This window comes from Neoarius graeffei, chromosome 13 (assembly GCF_027579695.1).
Source record: "Neoarius graeffei isolate fNeoGra1 chromosome 13, fNeoGra1.pri, whole genome shotgun sequence".
NCBI lineage: Eukaryota > Metazoa > Chordata > Actinopteri > Siluriformes > Ariidae > Neoarius > Neoarius graeffei.
In genome coordinates, this window is record NC_083581.1 from 55,112,565 (window position 1) to 55,138,077 (window position 25,513).

The window sequence follows — 25,513 nt, forward strand, 5'->3', positions numbered from 1 at the left end:
AAAGAGCTCAACTGTTTTCAGCTGTGCTAACATGATTGTACAAGGGTTTTCTAATCATCCATTAGCCTTCTGAGGCAATGAGCAAACACATTGTACCATTAGAACACTGGAGTGATAGTTGCTGGAAATGGGCCTCTATACACCTATGGAGATATTGCACAAAAAACCAGGCATTTGCAGCTAGAATAGTCATTTACCACATTAGCAATGTATAGAGTGTATTTCTGATTAGTTTAAAGTGATCTTCATTGAAAAGAACAGTGCTTTTCTTTCAAAAATAAGGACATTTCAAAGTGACCCCAAACTTTTGAACGGTAGTGTATATATATATATATATATATATATATATATATATATATATATATATATATATATATATATATATACACACATACACACAAAATGGAATCATTTGCTGACAGCTCAGTCCCCCCCAGTTCAAAAATCCTATCTGCGCCCCTGCCGCCCACACACATATCACATATTGAGTGCCATTAACACAAAAATATAAGAAAGAAGATAAACAAAATTTTCTACTGTGATTTCAACAGTTACAGTCCCTAATTTACTTGTGTGTGTGTGTGTGTGTGTGTGTGTGTGTGTGTGTGTGTGTGTGTGTGTGTGTGTGTGTTAAAAACACATGCAAACTCTATGACACCAAAAAGTGTGCAAGCTGATTTACTAATAACGTCCGAATAGTTGAGTCCTCCAAATAAGCAGAATAGCACATTGTGTACGTTTTGCTCTGCATTAATGAATCTGAGGAGTCACTACCTTAATGCAAATGAAAGGGGTGTGTAGGCAAATTGATTAATTTTGTACCTACAATGGAATTTACTCAGTCTGAAAGCCACTTTTGACCAAAGGGCATGTCTTATGAATTAGAAGGTTTTTCTAAATTATGCCTCAGTGTCTCAAAACAATCAGAAAGTTTCAGGATTTATTAAACCAAAAAAACAAAACAAAACCAACCCCGGCCAGATAAATTTGGTGGTTTGTGGTTACTGAGAAAATTAGCACAATAACAGACAAACTTATTTACATTTTTTTTTCTACCCATACCTGAGGCTGACTACACTGACTAGATCACATACATGCAGTTATCCTTTTGAAATCTCCCACAGTACATCAATGAACTACACAAACAAATTTGTACATGAGAATGAGGAATAAGAAATGACTGTGCTCGTGGTTTCAATACATGTTCAGGTCTGGTACAGCAACAGGTTATAACAATTACATGATTGATTGACTGATTGACTGATTGATTGATTGACAGACAGACAGACAGACAGACAGACAGACAGACAGACAGACAGACAGACAGACAGACATAGTACTATGCAAAAGTCTTAGGCACATGTAAAGGAATGCTGTAGACCAAAAATGGCTTAAAAAATAATGAAATGAATTGTATCAACATTAAAAAAAATACTATAAACAGCAGAAAGCCATAATAAATGAAACAGTCAATATTTGGTGTGAGACGACCCTTTGCTTTAAAAAAAAAATAGTAGTCTTAGGTACGATGAGTGCCGTTTTATAAGGAAATGAGCTGTAGGTTTTACTGAGCATCTTACAGAACCAGCCACAGTTCTTCTGGGCACTTTGACTGTCATACTTGCTTCTTAATTTTGCACTAAAACCCAGTAGCCTTCATTATGTTTTCTTTTTTAATCTGAAAAGTGGTCTCTTATGCAATATTCTGCTCAGATACAAGCATTGTTTTCTATAACATTTAATTTTGTGCTGGAGAATGAACATTTGGAACTCTAAAAATGTTTTTGTACTGACTCGATAATGTAGAAGTCATAAAATAGAAATCTATAACAAAGTTTGTATGAAAAAATAGGGTACCTAAGACTTTTGCACAGTACTGTAAGTATGATGTAATTGTTATAACCTGTTGCTGTACCAAACCTGAACAGGTATTAGCTGATTCATGTAAAATAATGAAACCATGAGCTAAGTCATTTGTCACTCTCAAAGCTTAAATTCTTGAAGGAAATATGCTGTACTTGAGGAACTTATGGGTGCAGTTGGAGAATCCCAGTAATTCCCAATTACATACGGAAGTTTGGGGGGTTTTTTGTATGTAGGAAAAAAATTATGCAAATTAGTCTTACTGAAACACCTTAAAGTCTTTAAAAATGTAAAAGGATTTTTTTTTACAATATTGCCAAACACTTTATTAAAGAACTGATATTCTGCATCACTTCTGCATGTATTAGAATTGCTACATGTAGAGTGAGAATCAGTTACAGTTTACTTCTGATATTTTGGCTACTTCCTTTAACTTGTGGGTAAATGCCATTTGTCTGCAACCAGTTCATGTGAAGTCATGTTCAGTGTGGTTCATCCTTCACTTCGGATTTCCCCTAGGCAGGAAGAAGTGTAAAAATGTGTGTGTGTGTTATGCCCAATGATAGACTGCTGTCCCATCCAGGGTGTATCCTTGCCTTGTGTTGAGTGTTCCTGTTAGAGGGTCAGGATCCACTGTGACCCTGACCAGGATAAAGCAGTTACAGAATATGAATGAATGGTTTCCCTTCTCTGGGATTCCAGTAATCATAGATTTTTTTTTTGTTTAATCTGTAAATGAAACAATATTTTGATCTGAACATCAAAATATATTTTTACTACTTGGTATGAAAACCAACAGCAAAGACTATCATGATATTATCCTGGACTTTGAACAGAATTTTGTATCACCCTAATAAGACAATTTCATTAAAGATGTCTTCTTTTACTTCAGGAACAGTACCAGAGTCCTTCCTCTGCAAAGATGCTGACTCATATGTTTTATGATGTAAGCAACTTAAAATGAAGCGGTTGGATTTCCTCAAAAACAAATACAACAGACTTTTGAAAAAGTATTCTTAAATGTGTAATTATATTATTACATACAGTCAGGTCCAAAACAGTTTTGGACAGTGACAATATTGTTATACTACCGTATATGGCCAAAAGTATATGGACATCTGACCATCACATCTATTACAAAGCCATTTAACAAATTTTTTAAATAATGAATTAAAAATTTGATAATATTATTTATTCATAATGTTGTTGAAATTACAGCACTTTTATATGTTGTACCTACCCCAATTTAAGGGACCAAAAGTAATTGGACAAACTACTTGAGCTTATAATCATTATTTATTTCAACTCCAGTAAACTACAGTAGTATGCTAAAATAACTTTGTCAATGTCCATATATTTATGAATGTGACTGTATATGTGTATAGTACATTACACAAGGCCTCTTGACACAACAAATATAGATTCATCCATCCATTATCTGTAGCCGCTTATCCTGTTCTACAGGGTTGCAGGCAAGCTGGAGCCTATCCCAGCTGACTATGGGTGAGAGGCGGGGTACACCCTGGACAGGCTGACACAGAGACAAACAACCATTCACATCTACGGTCAATTTAGAGCCACCAATTAACCTAACCTGCATGTCTTTGGACTGTGGGGAAAACTGGAGCACCCGGAGGAAACCCACACAGACACGGGGAGAACAGAAAGGCCCTCACCAGCTGCTGGGCTCGAACCCAGGACCTTCTGGCTGTGAGGCGACAGTGCTAACCACTACACCATCGTGCCGCCCAATATAGATTCAGTGAATAACAATCATGTCTCTGTCTTTCTCTCTCCATTTTTACTGTAGCCCCAGAGGGACAAGTTTTGACCTCAGCTCATCTGATCTACATGGCTGGTCAGGTTGCAGAAGGAATGGCCTACTTGGAGGACCGGCACATTGTCCACCGAGATCTGGCTGCCCGAAACATCCTGGTGGGAAGTGACCTGGAGTGTAAAGTGGCTGATTTTGGCTTGGCTCGTATTATAAAGGTAATGCCTTTAACAAACAAAACTTTCCTTCCAAAATACAAGAGATGTTTACTCTAACATGACCATGCATCATGCACATGAACTTGTTTAGATCCTGAAAAGCAGTTTATATTTAAACATTTAGTCAAAATGCTGTGTGAACACAAAACCATTCTATACATAGGTAGCACACTCATTCCATTAAATTCACTTTGGATGTGAGGCAGTTGTAGAATTAAAATAAAATCCACTGTATTCCAGATCAGGATAAAGTATTTACTAAAGATGAATGAATGGATGAATGAGTTATAGTTACTAGAGCTCAATGATGGTCAGTGCATAGAGTTTCCTAGAGAATTACTGATACTTTTCATAAAATGAGCAAAAATCTACAACCCCGATTCCAAAAAAGTTGGGACAAAGTACAAATTGTAAATAAAAACGGAATGCAATAATTTACAAATCTCAAAAACTGATATTGTATTCACAATAGAACATAGACAACATATCAAATGTCGAAAGTGAGACATTTTGAAATTTCATGCCAAATATTGGCTCATTTGAAATTTCATGACAGCAACACATCTCAAAAAAGTTGGGACAGGGGCAAAAAGAGGCTGGAAAAGTTAAAGGTACAAAAAAGGAACAGCTGGAGGACCAAATTGCAACTCATTAGGTCAATTGGCAATAGGTCATTAACATGACTGGGTATAAAAAAGAGCATCTTGGAGTGGCAGCGGCTCTCAGAAGTAAAGATGGGAAGAGGATCACCAATCTCCCTAATTCTGCGCCGACAAATAGTGGAGCAATATCAGAAAGGAGTTCAACAGTGTAAAATTGCAAAGAGTTTGAACATATCATCATCTACAGTGCATATCATCATCAAAAGATTCAGAGAATCTGGAAGAATCTCTGTGCGCAAGGGTCAAGGCTGGAAAACCATACTGGGTGCCCATGATCTTTGGGCCCTTAGACGGCACTGCATCACATACAGGCATGCTTCTGTATTGGAAATCACAAAATGGGCTCAGGAATATTTCCAGAGAACATTATCTGTGAACACAATTCACCGTGCCATCCGCCGTTGCCAGCTAAAACTCTATAGTTCAAAGAAGAAGCCATATCTAAACATGATCCAGAAGCGCAGACGTCTTCTCTGGGCCAAGGCTCATTTAAAATGGACTGTGGCAAAGTGAAAAACTGTTCTGTGGTCAGACGAATCAAAATTTGAAGTTCTTTATGGAAATCAGGGACGCCGTGTCATTCGGACTAAAGAGGAGAAGGACGACCCAAGTTGTTATCAGCGCTCAGTTCAGAAGCCTGCATCTCTGATGGTACGGGGTTGCATTAGTGCATGTGGCATGGGCAGCTTACACATCTGGAAAGACACCATCAATGCTGAAAGGTATATCCAGGTTCTAGAGCAACATATGCTCCCATCCAGTCGACGTGTCTTTCAGGGAAGACCTTGCATTTTCCAACATGACAATGCCAAACCACATACTGCATCAATTACAGCATCATGGCTGCGTAGAAGAAGGGTCCGGGTACTGAACTGGCCAGCCTGCAGTCCAGATCTTTCACCCATAGAAAACATTTGGCGCATCATAAAACGGAAGATACGACAAAAAAGACCTAAGACAGTTGAGCAACTAGAATCCTACATTAGACAAGAATGGGTTAACATTCCTATCTCTAAACTTGAGCAACTTGTCTCCTCAGTCCCCAGACGTTTACAGACTGTTGTAAAGAGAAAAGGGGATGTCTCACAGTGGTAAACATGGCCTTGTCCCAACTTTTTTGAGATGTGTTGTTGTCATGAAATTTAAAATCACCTAATTTTTCTCTTTAAATGATACATTTTCTCAGTTTAAACATTTGATATGTCATCTGTGTTCTATTCTGAATAAAATATGGAATTTTGAAACTTCCACATCATTGCATTCCGTTTTTATTTACAATTTGTACTTTGTCCCAACTTTTTTGGAATTGGGGTTGTATAAGCATAATCATTTTATAATCTATTCACTTGCTGCATGGCACAGCTGGCTGTGTTGCCTATGCCAGTGTTCCAGGTTGAATCCTGAGTTTGAGTACTGTCTGTAACTACAGTGGATATAAAAAGCATACACACCCCGTTAAAATGATAGGTTTTTCCGGATGTTAAAAAACAAAAAAGAGACCACGATAAATAATTTCAAAACGTTTCCCACCTTTAATGTGACCTATAACCTGTACAATTCAACTGAAAAACAAACAAATCTGTTAGGGGGAAAAAAATAAAAAGCATACAATAAGCTGGTCGCATAAGTGTGCACCCCCGTAAACTAATACGTTGTTGAAACACCTTTTGATTTAATTATAGCATTCAGTCTTTTTGGGTTCACACCTGCCATCAATTAAAATGACTCTGATTAACCCCAAATAAAGTTCAGCTGTACTAGTAGGAGTTTCCTGACATTTACTCAGTTGCATCCTCCAGCAAAAGCCAGGGTTCACAGAGAGTTTACAAAGCATCAAAGGGATCTCATTGTTGAAAGGTATCAGTCAGGAGAAGGGTACAAAAAATTTCCATGGCATTAGATATACCATGGAGCACAGTGAAGACAGTCATCAAGAAGTGTCAAAAATATGGGACAACAGTGACATTACTGAGAACTGGACGTCCCTCTGAAATTGAGGAAAAGACAAGATGAAAACTGGTCATGGAGGCTGCCGAGAGGCCTACAGCAACACTGAAGGAGCTGCAGGAATTTCTGGCAAGTACTGATTGTGTACTACATGTGACAACAATCTCCCGTATTCTCTGTATGTCTGGACTACGGGGTAGGGTCGTAAGACAGAAGCCTTTTCTGACAAAGAAAAACATCCAGGCCCAGCTAACTTTTGCACAAAAAAAAAAAACATCAACTCTCCCAAAAGCATGTGGGAAAATGTGTTATGGTCTGATGATACCAAGGTTGAACTTTTTGACCACGATTCCAAAAGGTATGATTGGCACAAAAACAACACTGCGCATCACCAAAAGAACACCATACCTACGGTGAAGCACGATGGTGGCAGCATCATGTTTTGGGGTTGTTTTTCTTCAGCTGGAACAGGGGCTTTAGTCAAGGTGGAGGGAATTATGAACAGTTCTAAATACCAGTCAATTTTGGCCCAAAACCTTTAGGAGTCTGCTACAAAGCTGAAGATGAAGAGGAATTTCATCTTTCAGCACGACAATGACTCCAAGCATACATCAAAATCAACAAAAGAATAGCTTCAGCAGAAGAAAATTCAAGTTTTGGAACGGCCCAGCCAGAGCCCAGACCTAAATCCAGTTGAAAATCTGTGGGGTGACCTGAAGAGGGCTGTGCACAAAAGATGCCCTCGCAATCTGACAGATTTGGAATGCTTTTGCAAGGAAAAATGGGCAATTATCGCCAAGTCTAGATGTGGCAAGCTGATAGACTCTGACCCAAAAAGACTGGATGCTGTAATTAAATCAAAAGGTGTTTCAACAAAGTATTAGTTTAAGGGTGTGTACACTTATGCAACCAGCTTATTGAACATTTTTTTTTATTTTTTATGTTTTTCCCTGAACAGATTTGTTTGTTTTTCAACTGAATTGTACAGGTTAAAGGTCACATTAAAGGTGAGAAAAGTTTTGAAATTATCGCGGTCTCATTTTTTTTTTTAACATCAGAAAAACCTATCATTTTAACGGGGTGTGTACACTTTTTTTATATCCACTGTATTGGCTGGTTGTGACAACCAGAATAATCTTACAGCTACATTTTGTCTAATTTTGAACAGTATATCTATTATTTTTATATTTTAAAACATTTTGTTCATATCGTTCTCCTCATGCCTGTGTGGGTTTCCTCTGGGTGCTCTGGTTCCTTCCCACAGTCCAAAGACATATAGATTAGGTCAACTGGCTACTCTAAATTTCCCAAAGGTGTGAATGTGAGTGTGAATGGCTGTTCATCTCTGTGTTAGCCCTGTCACAAATTAGCAACCTGCCCAGGATGTACCTTACCTCTCGCCCGAAGTCAGCTGGGATTGGCTCCACCTTCTCCCATGACCCTGATAGAGATGACAAACATTTTTATCGATCATGGATGAATGGGTGGATGAATGGATGGATAATCCATTTTTGGGAATGTTTTGCTTGTGGTATCTTATAAAAATAAATGCCACTTGGTTTGACATGTTTGCTAGTGCAGTGAAATTCAAACATTTGTAAGCAAGATGTAATTGTCCAGATATTTTATTCTAACAAAAATAATCTCATTAGAACAACTTAATCATTAATTAAATAATGGTTTCTCTCTATGCCAAAATTAGTGACACCCTGAAGGAATTTTTTAAATAGGTTTTCTTGAAAATTTTAAAAAATTATTTTTAAGTACCTCAGTCCCCAGAAACTGTTAGAACAGTTAAAAAAAATACCATTAAGAAGAATTAGAGCCATAATAAAAATGTCTGACACAGGACATTTTCCAGGAATTGGACCCATCAGCACAGTATCTTCTGTCCAGGAAAAAAAGATCATAATTTTAGAATTGTACAGTCTAGTTGATTCTTATGGTTGAAAAGTTTCAAAATCCACTGTTAAAACAGAACACAAGCTGTTTGGAAGCATATGGAAGAAATAAATCCTTCCTAACAGCTAAATACAATGCTTGATCTTCACCAAGCGCCATTACAACTACAATTTGCATTGTGTCCTGTGGTCAGATGAGACCAAAATCAAACTCTTTTATGGAAGAGTGGCACTTCACACTTAAGTACCTGCAACCTTGGTAGACATTACAGAGACTCAGTGTGGTCATTATTCTTTCCAGAGCAGACATCACAAAATATTCCAAGAGGGTCAATGAAACCTGTGTTTTGTAGAAAAAACAAACTTATATACAACCCCAATTCCAAAAAAGTTGGGATGCTGTGTAAACTGTCAATAAAAACAGAATGTGATAAACTGCAAATCATGGAAACCATATATTTCACTGAAAATAGTACAAAGACAACATATCAAATGTTGAAACTGAGAAATTTTATTGTTTTTTGAAAAACATATGCTCATTTTAAATTTGATGTCAGCAACAAATTTCAAAAAAGTTGGGACAGGGGCATGTTTACCACTGTGGTGCATCACATCTACATTGAAAAACACTCTGTAAATGTTTGGGAACTGAGGAGACCAACTGCTGTAGTTTTGAAAGAGAAATATTGTCCCATTCTTTCCTGATTTCAGTTGCTCAACAGTTCAGGGTCTCCTTTGTCGTATTTTGCACTTCATAATGCGCCAAATGTTTTAAATGGGAGACAAGGCTAGACTGCAGGCAGGCCAGTTTAGCACCCAGACTCTTTTATGACAGACTCATGCAGTTTTAATATGTGCAGAAAGTGGTTTGGCATTGTCTTGCTGAAAGAAGGAAGGCCTTCCCTGAAAAAGATTTTGTCTGGATGGCAGCATATTGCTCTGAAACATGTATATATCATTCAGCATTAATGATGCCTTCCCAGATGTACAAGCTACCCATGCCATGTGCACTAATGCACCTTCATACCATCACAGATGCTGACTTTTGAACTGTGCACTGATGACAAGCCGGATGGTCCCTCTCCTCTTTAGCCTGGAGGATGTGGTGTCCGTGATTTCTAAAAAGAATTTCTACTTTTGATTCGTCAGACCTCGGGACAATTTTCCACTTCGTCTCACTCCATCGTAAAAGAGCTCGGGCCCAGAGAAGGTGGCGGTGTTTCTGGATATTGTTAATATACGGTTTTAATGTGCATTTGTGGATGCAGTAATGAACTGTTTTCACAGACGATGGTTTTCTGAAGTGTTCCTGAGCCCATACAGTGATTTCCACTACAGACATGTGTCTGCTTTTAATGCAGTGTCACCTGAGGGCCTGAAGATCACAGGCACCCAGTGTCAGTTTTCAGCCTTGTCTCTTGCATACAGAGATTTCTCCAGAGTCTCTGAATCTTTTAATGATATTATGTACCATAGATGATGTGATTCCCAAATTCTTTGCAATTTTACATTGAGGAACATTATTCTTAAATTGTTGCACTGTTTGCCCACGCAGTCTTTCACTGAGCAGTGAACCCCTCCTCATCTTTACTTCTGAGAGACTCTGCTTCTCTGGGATGCTGTTTTTATACCCAATCATCTTACTGACCTGTTGCCAATTAACCAAATTAGTTTTCTTTAGCATTACACAACTTTTTCAGTCTTTTATTGCCCCTGTCCCAACTTTTTTGAAATGTGTTGCTGACATCAAATTCAAAATGACCATATATTTTTAAAAAAAAGCAATATAATTTCTCAGCTTCAACATTTGATATGTTGTCTGTACTGTTTTCAATGAAATATAGGTTTTCCATGATTTGCAAATCTTCACATTCTGTTTTTATTTATGTTTTACACAGTGTCCCAACTTTTTGGGAATTGGGGTTGTATAATTCTGAAAAGGCACTGTATGTACCAGTGTGTACACATGTATTTGCAGGACAGCGTGTACACAGCCAGTAGGAACACTAAGATCCCAGTGCGGTGGACAGCTCCTGAAGCAGCTCTGCACCAGCGCTTCTCTGTTAAATCTGATGTCTGGTCCTTTGGAGTGCTACTCTATGAGATGATGTCACGAGGGAAGATGCCGTATGAGGGTATGAATGTCTTATTCTTAGTTCACCTGCTATTCATATGAAATAAAACATGTTTTTGTGCATGTTCTCCCTGTGTCCACATGGGTTTCCTCTGGGTTCTCCAGTTTGCTCCCATATGACAAAAATGTGTCAGTGGGTGAGCTTGCTATGTGAAATTTCCCGTAAGTGTGAAGGTGTGTGCATGCTTCTGTAGCATCTCATCCAGATGGTATTCCTAGATAAATGTATAAATTCATGTGCTTAAAATTTACATTACCAGTCAAAAGTTTGGACACACCTTCTCATTCATAGGTTTTCTGTATTTTGATCATTTTCTACATTGTAGAACAATACTGAAGATATTAAAACTATGAAATAACAAATGAAACATATTTGGAATTATGTCCATTCATCCATTATCTGTAGCTGCTTATCCTGTACAGGGTTGCAGGTAAGCTAGAGCCTATCCCAGCTGACTATGGGCGAGAGGCGGGGTACACCCTGGACAAGTCACCAGGTCATCATCACAGGGCTGACACATAGAGACAAACAACCATTCACACCTATGGTCAATTTAGAGCCACCAATTAGCCTAACCGCATGTCTTTGGACTGTGGGGGAAACCGGAGCGCCCGGAGGAAACCCACGCAGACACAAGGAGAACATGCAAACTCCACAGAGCAAGGCCCCTGTCAGCCACTGAGCTCAAACCCAGGACCTTCTTGCTGTGAGGCGACAGTGCTAACCACTACACCACCATGCTGCCCTTGGAATTACGTGATATAAACAACAACAAAAAAGTGTTAAAACCAAATATGTTTCATATTTGAGATTCCTTAAAGTATCCACTGTTTACCTTGATGCTTTACACACTATTAGCATTCTCTTAACCAGCTTCATGAGGTAGTCACCTGGAATAGGTTTCAATTAACAGGTGTGTCTCGACAAAAGCTAATTAGTGCAATTTCTTGCCTTCTCCATGCGTTTGAGATCAAACAGTAAACAGTAAATAATAAAAACACAGTAAATAGCCCTATTCCACAACTGTAGTAATCCAGATTATGTCAAGAACTGTTTAACTAAGTAAAGAGAAATGACATCCATCAATACTTTCAGACATGAAGTGTCTTTTAATTAATAAAAGTAAAGAAAAACCACTGAATTAGAAGCTGTGTCCAAACTTTTGTCTGGTACTGTGTATCTGGAATTTATATATTTCCGTAAAGCTGCTTTGTGACAGTGGCTATTGTTAAGAGTGATATACAAATAAAATTTAATTAAACTGAAAATTGAATATTAACAAATTGCACCCAGCATTTCCAGGATAGGCTCTGGACCCACTAAACGGGATAAATTGGTTGAATGAATGAATCCACAAGTCAATCTGTAAGAATTTTTAAGAACCCACTAACCATTCATGAAGCTTAACTTTGGGGTTAGGGTCAGGTCAGGTCAGGGGCATCTAATAATTTTATTTGCACGAAATAACAAAAATCCAACCACATCACCATTAAAATTCATTCCATTTTCCCCCATGAAATCAAGTTTGATATACAAAAGCAATAGCATAAATAAAGACGTATAGAAAGGTTGAAATAAACACAATAACTCAATATTTAACAGTCCTATTAATTCTAAAGCTAAATTACTGATTCTGGTAGCAGGTATTCTAGGAAACGAAAGCAAAAAAACCTGAAAAGGAATGCAATTGAAAACATGAATGAAATCACAAATTTTTTCCTGAATGAAAACATCATTTTAAAAAGGACGTGTAATAAAATAAACAACTTCTTATTTTTCTATCCCATTGCGAGTTCAAGAAAGTATTGCCTAAACCTAAATGTTTTTACAATATGCCTAAATTCCTGTCCAGATTTTGTCACTTCCTGGACATGTGACTACAGGAAGATTTGAGGTTCTGCATATTATCTAATTTCTTATTAGTGAGGGAGCGAAAAATACTAATTGCCAAATAATCCCAGGTATGATAAGAATTGTGCCCAGAATTTTCTTGTAATCATGTACTATGCACGGTTCGTTTCAAATAGCGCTCATTCCTTTTTTTTTTTTTGTTTTAAGGTAAAACCAACAAGGAAGTGTTAGAGATACTTACTTCAGGTTACAGATTGCCATCTCCAAGTCGCTGTCCTCCCAATATCTACCGCATGATGATGGAGTGCTGGGCAGCTGAAAGCTCCAAACGACCATCATTCCATGCACTGCACAGCCAACTGGACAACATCTACTCCAGAATCTACTACAAAACCATTGAGGTGTAGAACCTGAGTCTGATGAGGAACACAAAAAGCCACACAGGAGAGAAAATGAAGGGATTTACTGATGGTTTACTGATCCTGGCCCAGATAGCAAACTAATGGAATCCCTCTGCCAAAACTATTTATGAATGATTTTTTTTTTTATTATGACGTGCAATAATGTAAAGGAACAGATGAACAGAAAAGACATACAACAGTGGCATGTTCACTTGCTGGTCAATGATCTGTATATGATATGCGTTGGATTTTTGGGTTGTGATCCCTAACAGTGTTCAGCCTGTGTTGGGTTTCACTGCTGGCCACACAGAGACTCAAGTTTTAGGATCAGTAGTAGCCTAGCTAATCAATTTCTGCTTTCCAGTGAGTGTTTTGTTTACCAGTGGTTCACCTGCTAACTGTGGACTCTCCAAATGAACAAAAAGGTGAAGAGAACTAAGACTGTTACACCTAATGGAGGAGGTTTATTTCAGTCCTGTAAAATCTCTGCTGCAAAAAAAAGAAATGATTTGCTTGCATCCACATAAGATTTGAGCATGTACACTGTGGGGCAGTTTGAAAGCAGCAGCCAGAATTCTCTTGCTGTCCCTCTGGATGCATTCTTCTGTCAGTCTGGATGCCTCTTATTCATGGAAATAATTTCTGTGATCAATGTCTTCCAAATCATTAGAAGAAGGAAACAAATTATGCACCGTGAGTTTAAAAGATATTTTAAAATAAAGTATTTTTGAATATATGTGCTTGTATAGTGTATGAAACAGTATCTTATATGGATAAAGGGGTTTGTTACCAGAGGTGGACAGTAACGAAGTACATTTACTTGAATACTGTAATTAAGTACACTTTGAGTATCTGTACTTGAGTATATTTTTGGGGAAACTTATGACTTCACTACATTTGAAAGACAAATATTGTACTTTTTACTCCACTACATTTCTATCAAAGTCCTCGTTACTCGTTACTATGAAGCACCTTTGAAAGTGGATGCTTTCTTCTTTTCTTTTCTTTTCTTTTCTAAAATGTGATTGGTTTTTTCACAGGTGACACTGAGACAGCCTATCAGTAATCACTAGGGTCACATCCATGGACTGTATAAAATCAAGTTCAGTGATTTTTCTGCAGCATTATTTAACATGATAAGTTGATGGAAGAATGGAAGGAAGCGGTTCTTCTGGGAAATGCATGCACTCATGGCTATACCTGGAACCCATGTTTCAGTTTTCTGAAAAGGATTAACGATTCGTTTCGTTTTAAATGTTTGCTGAAAATGAACCACATCACGGCCTACAAAAACTTGCCGTCCAACCTGCGGAAGCATATTGAGGTATAGAAACGTTTTATTCCAAGAGAAAGCTTGCAACGAAGTTGTCTGTGCTTTGAGAGCTAGCGATAACGCTGCAATAGCTATGCAGTCTGGTTAGTCAAATGACTTTCTATGGATTTTCCCGCCAAGTTACCGTAGCCTTGTCCACGGCTAACTAACACACAGCTAGTTAACTTGGACACTGTTAGTTAGCATGCAAAAACGGAGTTACGCTAACATGAATAGTGTTAACTTATCTGAAGTCCTTTCAGAAATATGTTTCAGCATAATCTTGCCAAATAAACAGTGTAGAAATATTTCTTTTTCTAGTAACGTTCGCTACCCAATATGATTTCGAGTTTGAAAAGGGTTTGCTAGCATGTCAGGTGGAGTTTCACTGACTAGCTAGCTTAAACCACCATGATGGCACAGCATGCGCTCATTTTGTGAATTCACATTTCTGTCTTTGGTAACTAACGGCATTAGGTTTTGTAAGTGTTGTAGCAATAATACAACGATGCATTGACAGAAAATTTACTTTTAATACTTAAGTATTTTTAAAAGCAAGTACTTCAGTACTTTAACTTAAGTAAAAATTTGACTGGAGAACTTTCACTTGTACCGGAGTAACATTTGACCACTGGGATCTGTACTTTGACTTAAGTAATGAAGTTGGGTACTTTTTCCACCTCTGTTTATTACTTACTGAAGAAACATCCTCAGAAATAAAGGTGCCAGACTGTGCCTATCCTTGGTGCTGCCAAGGTATCAGTGGTACGTCTTTTGCAGATTTAGTATAAAGGTTACTTAAAAATATTATAAGGTACTCTTTAATTTAATTGGACCTTATAATCCACTCATGTACCTGTAAAGTTTTGTTCTAAAAGTTAAAGGATACTCCAAATGCACATTCCCAGGTGAAATCTACTTAGTAAAAAGGGACAAACCATGTCCCCAAACCATGTCCCCTTGCTGGTGCCGCTCCAAGGACAACTGCCGGTTACTACCTTTCTATCTCAGAGGGCAGGTTAAGGTTAATCTGTGTATGCAGGGTTTTATTGTTTACTGCGCCAATTTATTGAACTATATGCATGGCTTCCAGTCAGGGTTGTGCCCCCTGCGCGTGTAGGCGGGGAACAAATGAGGAAGTTTGCAGGTTTCTTATCCTTTAGGTCATTTCCCGCTGATCAGAAGCATTCTTTGAATTATTCTTGTCGTGAAGAAGTGCGCGTGGCTGTTTAACAGGAGCGCGTGTGCACAGAGCGCGCACAAGGGAACGCATGGAGGAGTGTTTGCGCAAATCGTGTCCGTGTCTCCGGACATTATGGGACCGAATGTTCAAAACCGAGAAAAAAACCGATGGGCTCGAGAGGAAAGTCTCGAACAGCGATCCGGATCGGGAGCAGCGCTACAACCCGTCACCGAGCGCGCACAAACTACCGAAACCCGGAGAGCCGGAGGACAGCGAGGTTTACGTGGCATTATGGGCTTTCGAAGCGCGCGACCACACCGAGCTGTCGTTCGTTGCGGGAGATCGGTTCCGCATCAGGCAGCGCACAGGGGACTGGTGGACCGCCGACAGACTGGACGAGAGCGGCGACGTGATCGGCACCGGAGTCGTGCCGTATAATTACCTGGAGCGCGCAGACTCGGCCACGGTGCAACCGTGAGTGTTAACCTCCGTTTTAACTTGAATATTTATTATTCATGTCCCCACACCGACGCGCTCACCGACATAACCGAAAAAAGGAAGCTTGCGGATTACTCAAGCGCGTGCGCGAGAAAACCTGAAGTGGAGTGAAAAAAGCAGTGTCTAATACTTACACCAGAGTGCCTAACTTAAACCAGAGTGTCTAATTTAAACCGGCATGCCTAACTTAAACCAGTGTCTAATTTAAACCGGCATGCCTAACTTAAACCACAGTGTCTAATTTAAACCAGAGTGTCTAACTCACACTGGGGTGTGTGCCTAATTTACACCATAGTGCCTAACTTGCACCAGAGTGTGTGCCTAACTTAAACTGGGGTGCATGCCTAACTTACACCAGAGTGCGTGCCTAACTTACACCAGATTGCCTGACTTACTTAATCATACACATTGACTGCATAACTTAAATCGGGGTGCATGCCTAACTTCACCATAGTGCCTAACTTAAACCGGGGTGCATGCCTAACTTCACCATAGTGCCTAACTTAAACCGGGGTGCATGCCTAACTTCACCATAGTGCCTAACTTAAACCGGGGTGCATGCCTAACTTCACCATAGTGCCTAACTTAAACCGGGGTGCATGCCTAACTTCACCATAGTGCCTAACTTAAACCGGGGTGCATGCCTAACTTCACCATAGTGCCTAACTTAAACCGGGGTGCATGCCTAACTTCACCATAGTGCCTAACTTAAACCGGGGTGCATGCCTAACTTCACCATAGTGCCTAACTTAAACTGGGGTGCGTGCCTAACTTCACCATAGTGCCTAACTTAAATCGGGGTGCATGCCTAACTTCACCATAGTGCCTAACTTAAACTGGGGTGCGTGCCTAACTTCACCATAGTGCCTAACTTAAACCGGGGTGCGTGCCTAACTTCACCATAGTGCCTAACTTAAACTGGGGTGCGTGCCTAACTTCACCATAGTGCCTAACTTAAACCGGGGTGCATGCCTAACTTCACCATAGTGCCTAACTTAAACCGGGGTGCATGCCTAACTTCACCATAGTGCCTAACTTAAACCGGGGTGCATGCCTAACTTCACCATAGTGCCTAACTTAAACTGGGGTGTGTGCCTAACTTCACCATAGTGCCTTAATTAAACCGGGGTGCATGCCTAACTTCACCATAGTGCCTGACTTAAACCAGGGTGCATGCCTAACTTACACAGGGGTGCGTGCCTAACTTACACCATAGTGCCTGACTTACACCGGGATGCGTGCCTGACTTATACCGGGGTGCCTAACTTGCACCATAGTGCCTAACTTACACCATAGTGCCTGACTTACACCGGGGTGCGTGCCTGACTTACACCGGGGTGCCTAACTTGCACCATAGTGCCTAACTTACACCATAGTGCCTAACTTACACCGGGGTGCGTGCCTTAAACCACAGTTCCTAACTGAAACCAGAGTGCCAATCTTAAACCATAGTATCTAACTTAAACCAGAATGCCTAATTTACACCATAGTGCCTGGCTTAAAGTAGTATTATGTGAAAATTTGTATATTTTTTGCTCCTGGGCTCTCCCTACAGTTTCAGAGTGTAATGGAAATTTTACGCCTCTGTCGTAAATACAAATCATGCTTTGAGCCCCCCCTCACGGACAGCTAACTGACTTACACCGGGGTGCGTGCCTTAAACCACAGTTCCTAACTGAAACCAGAGTGCCGATCTTAAACCATAGTATCTAATGTTGACAAGCTGAAGGATACAGAACAGGCAGAATGAAAGGCCCTTGTTGACTGACACGGTTTAGTAATATTACAGGATTTTACACAAATATAACTGCATAGTTTTATTCATTGTGACATCAGAGAGAATGCTAACTTAAAAAGAATAACAAAAAAGAATGACACTTTTAGTTTTGCTGAAATACCGTATTTACTTTTTCAGGCCATACACATTGTTTGCTAAGCTTTTGAATGTGGAGTATGTGTGTAAAATTGAATAAAATGTTGCTGGCAGCATGATATAGGCACATATTACACATAATATACATTGGGCAGTGTAATTTATTACAGGCTAGCAAAGTTGTCAGCTTTCGGTGCTTATTTGGTGTGAGATGAATTTATTTATTTGCATGCTAGCCTGAGATGGAACTGAGGTTAGATTATTTTCGTCATTCAGAAGCACTACAAATCTCCACGAGACAGGAATAACACAGATAAGGTTACAGCTTACATCACAGTCTTTCATAAATAACAGAGGTGGACAAAGTACCCAACTTCATTACTTAAGTCAAAATACAGATACCGCTGGTCAAATGTTATTCCGATATAAGTGAAAGTTGTACAGTCAAATTTTTTACTTAAGTACTGAAGTACTTGCTTTTAAAAATACTTAAGTATTAAAAGTACATTTTATGTCAACGCATTGTTATATTAACACAGATTTCTACATTCTGTTTATTTGGCAAGATTATGCTGAAACGTATTTCTGAAAGGACTTCAGATAATTTAACATTATTCATGTTAGTGTAACTCCATTTTTACATGCTAACTAACAGTGTCCAAGTTAACTAGCTATGCGTTAATGTTAGCCGTGGACAAGGCCATGGCAACTTGGTGAGCAAATCCACAGAATGTCATTTGACTAACCAGACTGTATAGCTATTGCAACATTATTGCCAACTCAAAAAGCACAAACAACTTCATTGCAAGCTTTCTCTTGGAATAAAACGTTTAATTCTTTACATTATAGCTCAATGTGCTTCCGCAGGTTGGACGGCGAGTGTTTGTAGACTGTGATGTGGTTCGTTTTAGGCAAACAATTAAAATGAAACAAATCTTTAATCCTTTCAGATAAACTGAAACATGGGTTCTAGGTATGGCCATGGGTGGGTGCATTCCCCAGAAGAACTGCCTCCTTCCATTCTGCCATCAACTGATCATGTTCAAATAACACTGCTGAGAAATCACTGAACTTGATTGTATCCAGTCTATGGACATGACGTGACCCTAGTGATTTACTGATTGTTTTTTTTCACAGGTGACACTGAGAAAGCCCATCACATTTTAGAAAAGAAAAAGCATCCACTTTCAAAGCTGCTTCATAGTAACGAGTAACGAGGACATTGATAGAAATGTAGTGGAGTGAAAAGTATGATATTTGTCTTTCAAATGTAGTGAAGTTAAAGTCATAAGTTTCCAAAAAAATAATACTCAAGTAAAAGTACAGATACTCAAAAAGTGTATTCAAGTAAATGTACTTCGTTACTGCTAACCTCTGATAAATAATATTGGCAGGTATGTACACTCTGCTGTTGGATTGTCATTGTTTTTCAGTTAGCCGTGAGACAGATCACTACTTATGTCTTGAAGTAAACATGCATGTTCAGACATTTTTTTTTTTCAGTATGGCAGTCAAAGTTTGCACAAGTATTGTACACAACTCAGAATAGTAACATGCTAAGCTAACGTAACCAGAACCATACTAACGCTGACATATCTAATGCTGGGGGATGCTAATGGACAAAGAACAACTAGTCAACTAAATTGACCTTACAAAACTAGGATGTCCCAGCACAAAGTGATGCAAACTTGGGTGCCAAGCGCACCAACAAAGCTACACAGCAACTGATGCAAGAGCAGTTATTACCAGTGCCAATGTCCAAGTGTTATCCAGCAAGTTTACTAACATTACCTCGAGATGTAGCTAGCGGCTAAACTTCTGTCAAAATGCACCGAATTGGCTTGTGAGTTGACAACTTTGCCAACACAGCCAAACATCAAGCAAGTGCAACAACACAAGACATAGCAAGGCAGCTAATGTACTGTAATATTAGTTACTAGTTCAACAGAAAGAAGCCCAGCTCAGCATCTCTCTTGCAACCTTTTATTTCTCTTAGCTCTTGCCAATGAATAAAAGCCAGTCCAAGATTTACTCTTGTCTGGTCTCTTACTCAGTCACTATTTTTCTCTTCCTGGCATCCTCTGACAGTGTCTTCGTTGGTCTCTTCGCCTCTGCCATAATGTCTGCACTGAGAATGCCAGGCTATCTTCTTTTTATAGCTAGCTCTCTGAAGACCCATGGTTGTTGATTTGTGACGTGGTGCTAGAAAGTGTTATACAGTTCTTGCGATTGGCTTCTGGGACGCGCCACCAGAGTTGTAGTGCTATAATTGTCAAACCAGGTGTGAGCTCGGAATGGAAGACAAGCTGTTCTCCCAATTACAAGTCAGTGTACTATGAAATTGATTTTGAAGCTGATATTTTAAGCTAAAATTTCAGCATAATGCCACTTTAAACCATAGTGCACAACTTAAGAGTCACACTGACAAAACAATGTTATTCAGTGGTAAGACTATGGGAAAAAATGTAGTCAAAATTCCAACCCATCTGATAAATGAAAGATTCCAGATCTCCATATTCCAAGGTAAACCCGTGACAACATGCAGTTTCGACAATACCTACAGTTGCTACAGCCTTAATAAATAAGGTTGTGCTCTGATATAACCCTTTTCTTACAGTTTATATGACTACAATTTGTGCACAATACTGTTTTTGCTTGAAGCTTAAAACAGATTGTCAGTGTGCAGGCACTTACAAATGTATGTGCAGGGGAGGGCGGGAAAAGCAAACTGGAAACAAAGCCACAACGTGAGACTAGAATCAAGGTCGTGGGACAGGCGAGGGTCGATTGATTGGTAGACAGGGCAATGCGGATTGGGCTAGAGAATAACAAGAAAGATATGAGCGTGAGGGCCAAGAACACAATAAGGCAGGCAGTAGCATAAAGGCTCGGTATGACAGGAATAAACACTGAATGATACTTCACATCGAGTGAGAATGAAAGAGGTGTTTATATAGCAGGGGCTGATGAACCAGGAAATGAGTGACGGGTGTATTTAATAAACAGGTGATAGAGGGTGCTGTGGTTTGTGGGTGTTGTAGTTCTGAGCAGCCATGTTTGTAGTTGGGTTCAGACTGGCACTCTCGACAGCATTACTGACACAGACTAGGGTTTTTTTTTTTGGTAGGTGGGGTTTTTTTTCTTAGCAAATCTGCTATGTATATTTGGAGACAGAAAATACATATCAGATAATGCATAAAAATAGTCATATGGTTCCTCCAAACTATACGGATCTTAATTTTACAGTGCTTTTGAGTAAATGAGCCTGGATTAAAAAGTGTGTATAGTTAAACACAACTGAAAGAGATGATAGACCTTTCACTGGATCCCTCTGCTCCAGGCAGCACTTAGACATCTACACAGTTTCTTTATGGATAAGTGTACAATGGCAAAAAAAAAAAAAGAGCCTCAGCTCTTTAAAGCCATAGTTCTCTTGGGTTTTGTGAACTCCGTGGATCTGTGAATTATAAGCAGAGGGTCTGTGATTTTCGAAATTGCAACAGTGGTGGAATCATAACCCACCATCATTAAAGTTATTATGCCTATGTCAGGTGGAATCTACTGACAAAGGTGGGTGGAACCTCTGCTCTAAAGGAACCCTTTATTTCTGTTGGAATGATTTTATGCCAATTCTGGGAGTTCAGATTTTAGGAATGGACCATACATCTCTTAACTCTTTGTCAACATCCAACATGCTCACTGATTTGTTATCTTTACTATGACATTATCTTTGTCAGGTGGTTCTTTGGCAAAATGAACCGGACTGACTGTCTCAGTCACCTCCTGACAGATCAAAACAAAGATGGCGCTTTTCTGGTGCGAGTCAGTGAGACTGACAATGTTGACCATGTAATCTCAGGTATGTATTTAAAGGCTATTTGCTTTATATAGTCTGATAAACATAAAGGATCATGAAGCTTTTTGTTTTATTTTGAATATGTGCATTGCACATTCAAGCTTAATGTTTGATGCTATTCATGAGAAATCACCTGCCAGCCTACACAAAACCATAAAAGCTTGACAAGTATTAATTCTGTAATGCCAGTATGAAGTTAAATTCATTAATTCAAATATTCATTAGAGGTGTATTGTACAGTGCATTGCAAAAGTATTCATACCCCTTGAACTTTTTCACATTTTTCCACCTTACAACCACAAACTTAAAAGTTTTTTTATTGAGATTTTATGTGATATACCAACACAGAGTAGCACATAATTGTGAAGTGAAACGAAAATGATAAATGGTCTTCAAAATTTTAAACAAATAAAAATCTGAAAAATGTGATGTGCATTAGTATTCAGCCCCCCTGCATCAATACTTTGTAGAGCCACCTTTTGCTGCAATTACAGCTGCAAGTCTTTTGTGGTATGTCTCTACCAGCTTTGCACATCTAGACACTGAAATTTTTGCCCATTCTTCTTTGCAAAATAGCTCAAGCTCAGCCAGATTGGATGGAGAGCGTCTGTGAACAGCAATTTTCAAGTCTTGCCACAGATGCTCAATGGGATTTAGGTCTGGACTTTGACTGGGCCATTCTAACACATGAATATTCTTTGATCTAAGCCATTCCATTGTAGCTCTGGCTGTATGTTTAGGGTCATTGTCTTGCTGGATGGTGAATCTCCTTCCCAGTCTCAAGTCTTTTGCAGCCTCCAACAGGTTTTCTTCCAGGATTGCCCTGTATTTAGCTCCATCCATCCATCTTCCCATCAATTCTGACCAGCTTCCCTGTCCCTGCTGAAGAAAAGCATCCCCATAGCATGATGCTGCCACCACCATGTTTCACAGTGGGGATGGTGTGTGCCGGGTGATGAGCAGTGTTAGTTTTCCACCACACATAGCGGTTTGCATTTAGGCCAAAATGTTCAACTTTGGTCTCATCTGACCAAAGCACCTTCTTCCACATGTTTGCTGTGTCCCCTACATTTCTTATGCCTGTCTTTCAACAATGGCTTTCTTCTTGCCACTCTTCCAAAAAGGCCAGATTTGTGGAGTGTACGACATATAGTTGTCCTGTGCACAGATTCTCCCACCTGAGCTGTGGATTTCTGCAGCTCCTCCAGAGTGATCATGGGCCTCTTGGCTGCTTCTCTGACCAGTGCTCTCCTTGCTTGCTCTGTCAGTTTAGGTGGACGGCCATGTCTTGGTAGGTTTGCAGTTGTGCCATACTTTTTCCATTTTTGAATGATGGATTGAACAGTGCTTCTTGAGATGTTCAGAGCTTGGGATATTTTTTTATAACCTAACCCTGCTTTAAACTTCTCCAGAACTTTATCCCTGACCTGTCTGGTGAGTTCTTTGGTCTTCATGATGCTGTTTGTTCTTCAGTGTTCTCTAACAAACCAGTGAGGCCTTCACAGAACAAATGTATTTATGCTGAGAGTAAATTGCAAACAGTAGGACTCTATTAACTGATTAGATGACTTCTGAAGGCAATTGATTGCACTGGATTGTATTTAGAGGTATCGGAGTACAGGGGGCTGAATACTAATGCACACCACATTTTTCAGATTTTTATTTGTTTAAAATTTTGAAGACCATTTATCATTTTCGTTTCACTTCACAATTATGTGCTACTCTGTGTTGGTCTATCACATAAAATCTCAATAAAAAACTTTTAAGTTTGTGGTTGTAAGGTGGAAAAATGTGAAAAAGTTCAAGGGGTATGAATACTTTTGCAAGGCACTGCATGTTCCTCCTGCTTGCTGTTTTTTTAGACTGAGAGCTTGCCAAATTTGTTGTTGTCTCTTCATTTTTGTTTTTTCTGATTTTTTCTAATGATATTCCTTTTGAATCAGTTAAGGTGAAAAACAAAGCAAAGCACTTTAAGATCTATGACTCAGAGAACGGATTCTACGTGGAAGAGTCCTGTCGATTCTCAAGTTTGCTGGATCTTATAGAACACTATCAGAGTCATCCTCTGGCCTCAGTGGACAGACTGGGAAAACCCTGTGTCAGGGTGAGGCAGACAGAGCTTTCTGTTTCTCTATTTTGTTTTTTCTTGTCCTTAAAAGGGATATTTCCGTTGTACTGGCCATAACTGTATACAGTGGTGCTTGAAAGTTTGTGAACCCTTTAGAATTTTCTATATTTCTGCATAAATATGACCTAAAACATCAGATTTTCACACAAGTCCTAAAAGTAGATAAAGAGAACCCAGTTAAACAAATGAGACAAAAATACTATACTTGGTCATTTATTTATTGAGGAAAATGATCCAATATTACATATCTGTGAGTGGCAAAAGTATGTGAACCTCTTGGATTAGCAGTTAATTTGAAGGTGAAATTAGAGTCAGGTGTTTTCAATCAATGGGATGACAATCAGGTGTGAGTGGGCACCCTGTTTTATTTAAAGAACAGGGATCTATCAAAGTCTGAGCTTCACAACACACGTTTGTGGAAGTGTATCATGGCACGGAAAAAGGAGATTTCTGAGGACCTCAGAAAAAGCGTTGCTGATGCTCATCAGGCTGGAAAAGGTTACAAAACCATCTTTAAAGAGTTTGGACTCCACCAATCCACACTCAGACAGATTGTGTATAGATAGTTTTCACATGACGTCACAGAGTCGGGGATTCCCTGGTGGCAGCCATCTTGGAGGGCTAACTTACCGTACGGGTCACTGAGCACACATTGTAGCGCGCGAGTTACATTCATTTATATATTATTTACAGTTACATTACTACTATTTAAAGCTAGCAATGGTGCACACCTGTTGTATTCACGGCTGTCGTAATAGGTCAGATGATGAAGTCAAGCGGAGCTTTTATGGAATTCCCACTGTACGGGAACACGAAGGCAAGCAAACAAACTCAGCATACAAAGGAGAAATCTATGGCTTGCGAGAATCAACCGCAAGGATTATCAGCCTTCCAAACACAGCAAAGTCTGCTCCGATCATTTTATAAGTGGTAAGTTGTTTAAATAAACAATCAATTGTGTTTAAGTTTGTTTTTGGAAACCAAAACATCATGTTAACAATCTCTGGAGAATGCTTAACTGGAACCGCTGAGTGTACGTTTACATTGTAATGTACACTTAATATCGCTCGTTTGTCATGTTTCTATTTGACACTTGTCACTTCACTCACGCAAGGGTAATTTTTCAAAAACATTTTAGGTCTATTCTGTATGATTTCATTTGTGTTTGGGATGCAAATAGCGCGCCTTTTGGCGGATGCCGCCTGAATTGCGCAGATCCGGGGTTTTTTTTTTAGGGGGGGCGTTGGAGTGTCTGATTATAATTTCAAAGTAAATTCTGTATTAAAATTACTAAATAAGCAAATCCGTTACAGTCCATGAAACAGGAAGTATAAGGATAAGAAAAAAACGGTTTAAATCGGGAAGCTGCGCACATTTGTGCAGCCTGAGCGGTGTGCAGGACTGCGCAAATGTGCGCAGCTTCCCGATTTAAACTGTTTTTTTCTCATCCTTATACTTCCTGTTTCATGGACTGTAACGGATTTGCTTATTTAGTAATTTTAATACAGAACTTACTTTGAAATTACAATCAGACACTCCCAACGCCCCCCCCCCCCCCCCCCCAAAAAAAAAAAACACGGATCTGCGCGATTCAGGCGGCATCCGCCAAAAGGCGTGCTGTGAATATATAAAGTTGTATATATCAGACAGCCTTTAAAGTTTGATGAAGTCAGTTTCAGGCTTTGGAGCAGGCTTTAGCAGTTTCAGGCTTTGGCAGCCCTGCATAGTCACTTGAAAATGCATCTTTGTCCACTTCATAGGGGTCAATTCCCCCAATCAAGGCCAGTTTGGCTGCATACCGTTGTCGTGAGATGTCGTCTAATGTATCTATATACTTCTGTTTGCTTGATTTTGCCAACATTGATCTTTATTTTAGAAAACTGACTATATAACTTCATAAATTTGTCCGAG

The 25,513-nt window shown here is 39.3% G+C and overlaps 2 protein-coding genes across 3 annotated transcripts in view; both read left to right on the plus strand.

The window, feature by feature from the left end:
• Nucleotides 1-13,488, plus strand: part of srms (src-related kinase lacking C-terminal regulatory tyrosine and N-terminal myristylation sites) — a 50,059-nt gene extending 36,571 nt beyond the window's left edge. For both annotated transcript variants that reach the window (XM_060938060.1, XM_060938061.1), the window contains 3 exons: nucleotides 3,674-3,855; nucleotides 10,344-10,500; nucleotides 12,559-13,488. In XM_060938060.1, coding sequence (XP_060794043.1) covers nucleotides 3,674-3,855; nucleotides 10,344-10,500; nucleotides 12,559-12,758 — 539 coding nt within the window. In that variant the 3' untranslated portion in view covers nucleotides 12,759-13,488. The remainder of the gene's footprint in view (nucleotides 1-3,673; nucleotides 3,856-10,343; nucleotides 10,501-12,558) is intronic.
• Nucleotides 13,489-15,204: 1,716 nt separating this feature from the next.
• Nucleotides 15,205-25,513, plus strand: part of ptk6b (PTK6 protein tyrosine kinase 6b) — a 36,421-nt gene continuing 26,112 nt past the window's right edge. The window contains exons 1-3 of the mRNA XM_060938059.1: nucleotides 15,205-15,721; nucleotides 21,356-21,477; nucleotides 23,418-23,578. Coding sequence (XP_060794042.1) covers nucleotides 15,336-15,721; nucleotides 21,356-21,477; nucleotides 23,418-23,578 — 669 coding nt within the window. The 5' untranslated portion in view covers nucleotides 15,205-15,335. The remainder of the gene's footprint in view (nucleotides 15,722-21,355; nucleotides 21,478-23,417; nucleotides 23,579-25,513) is intronic.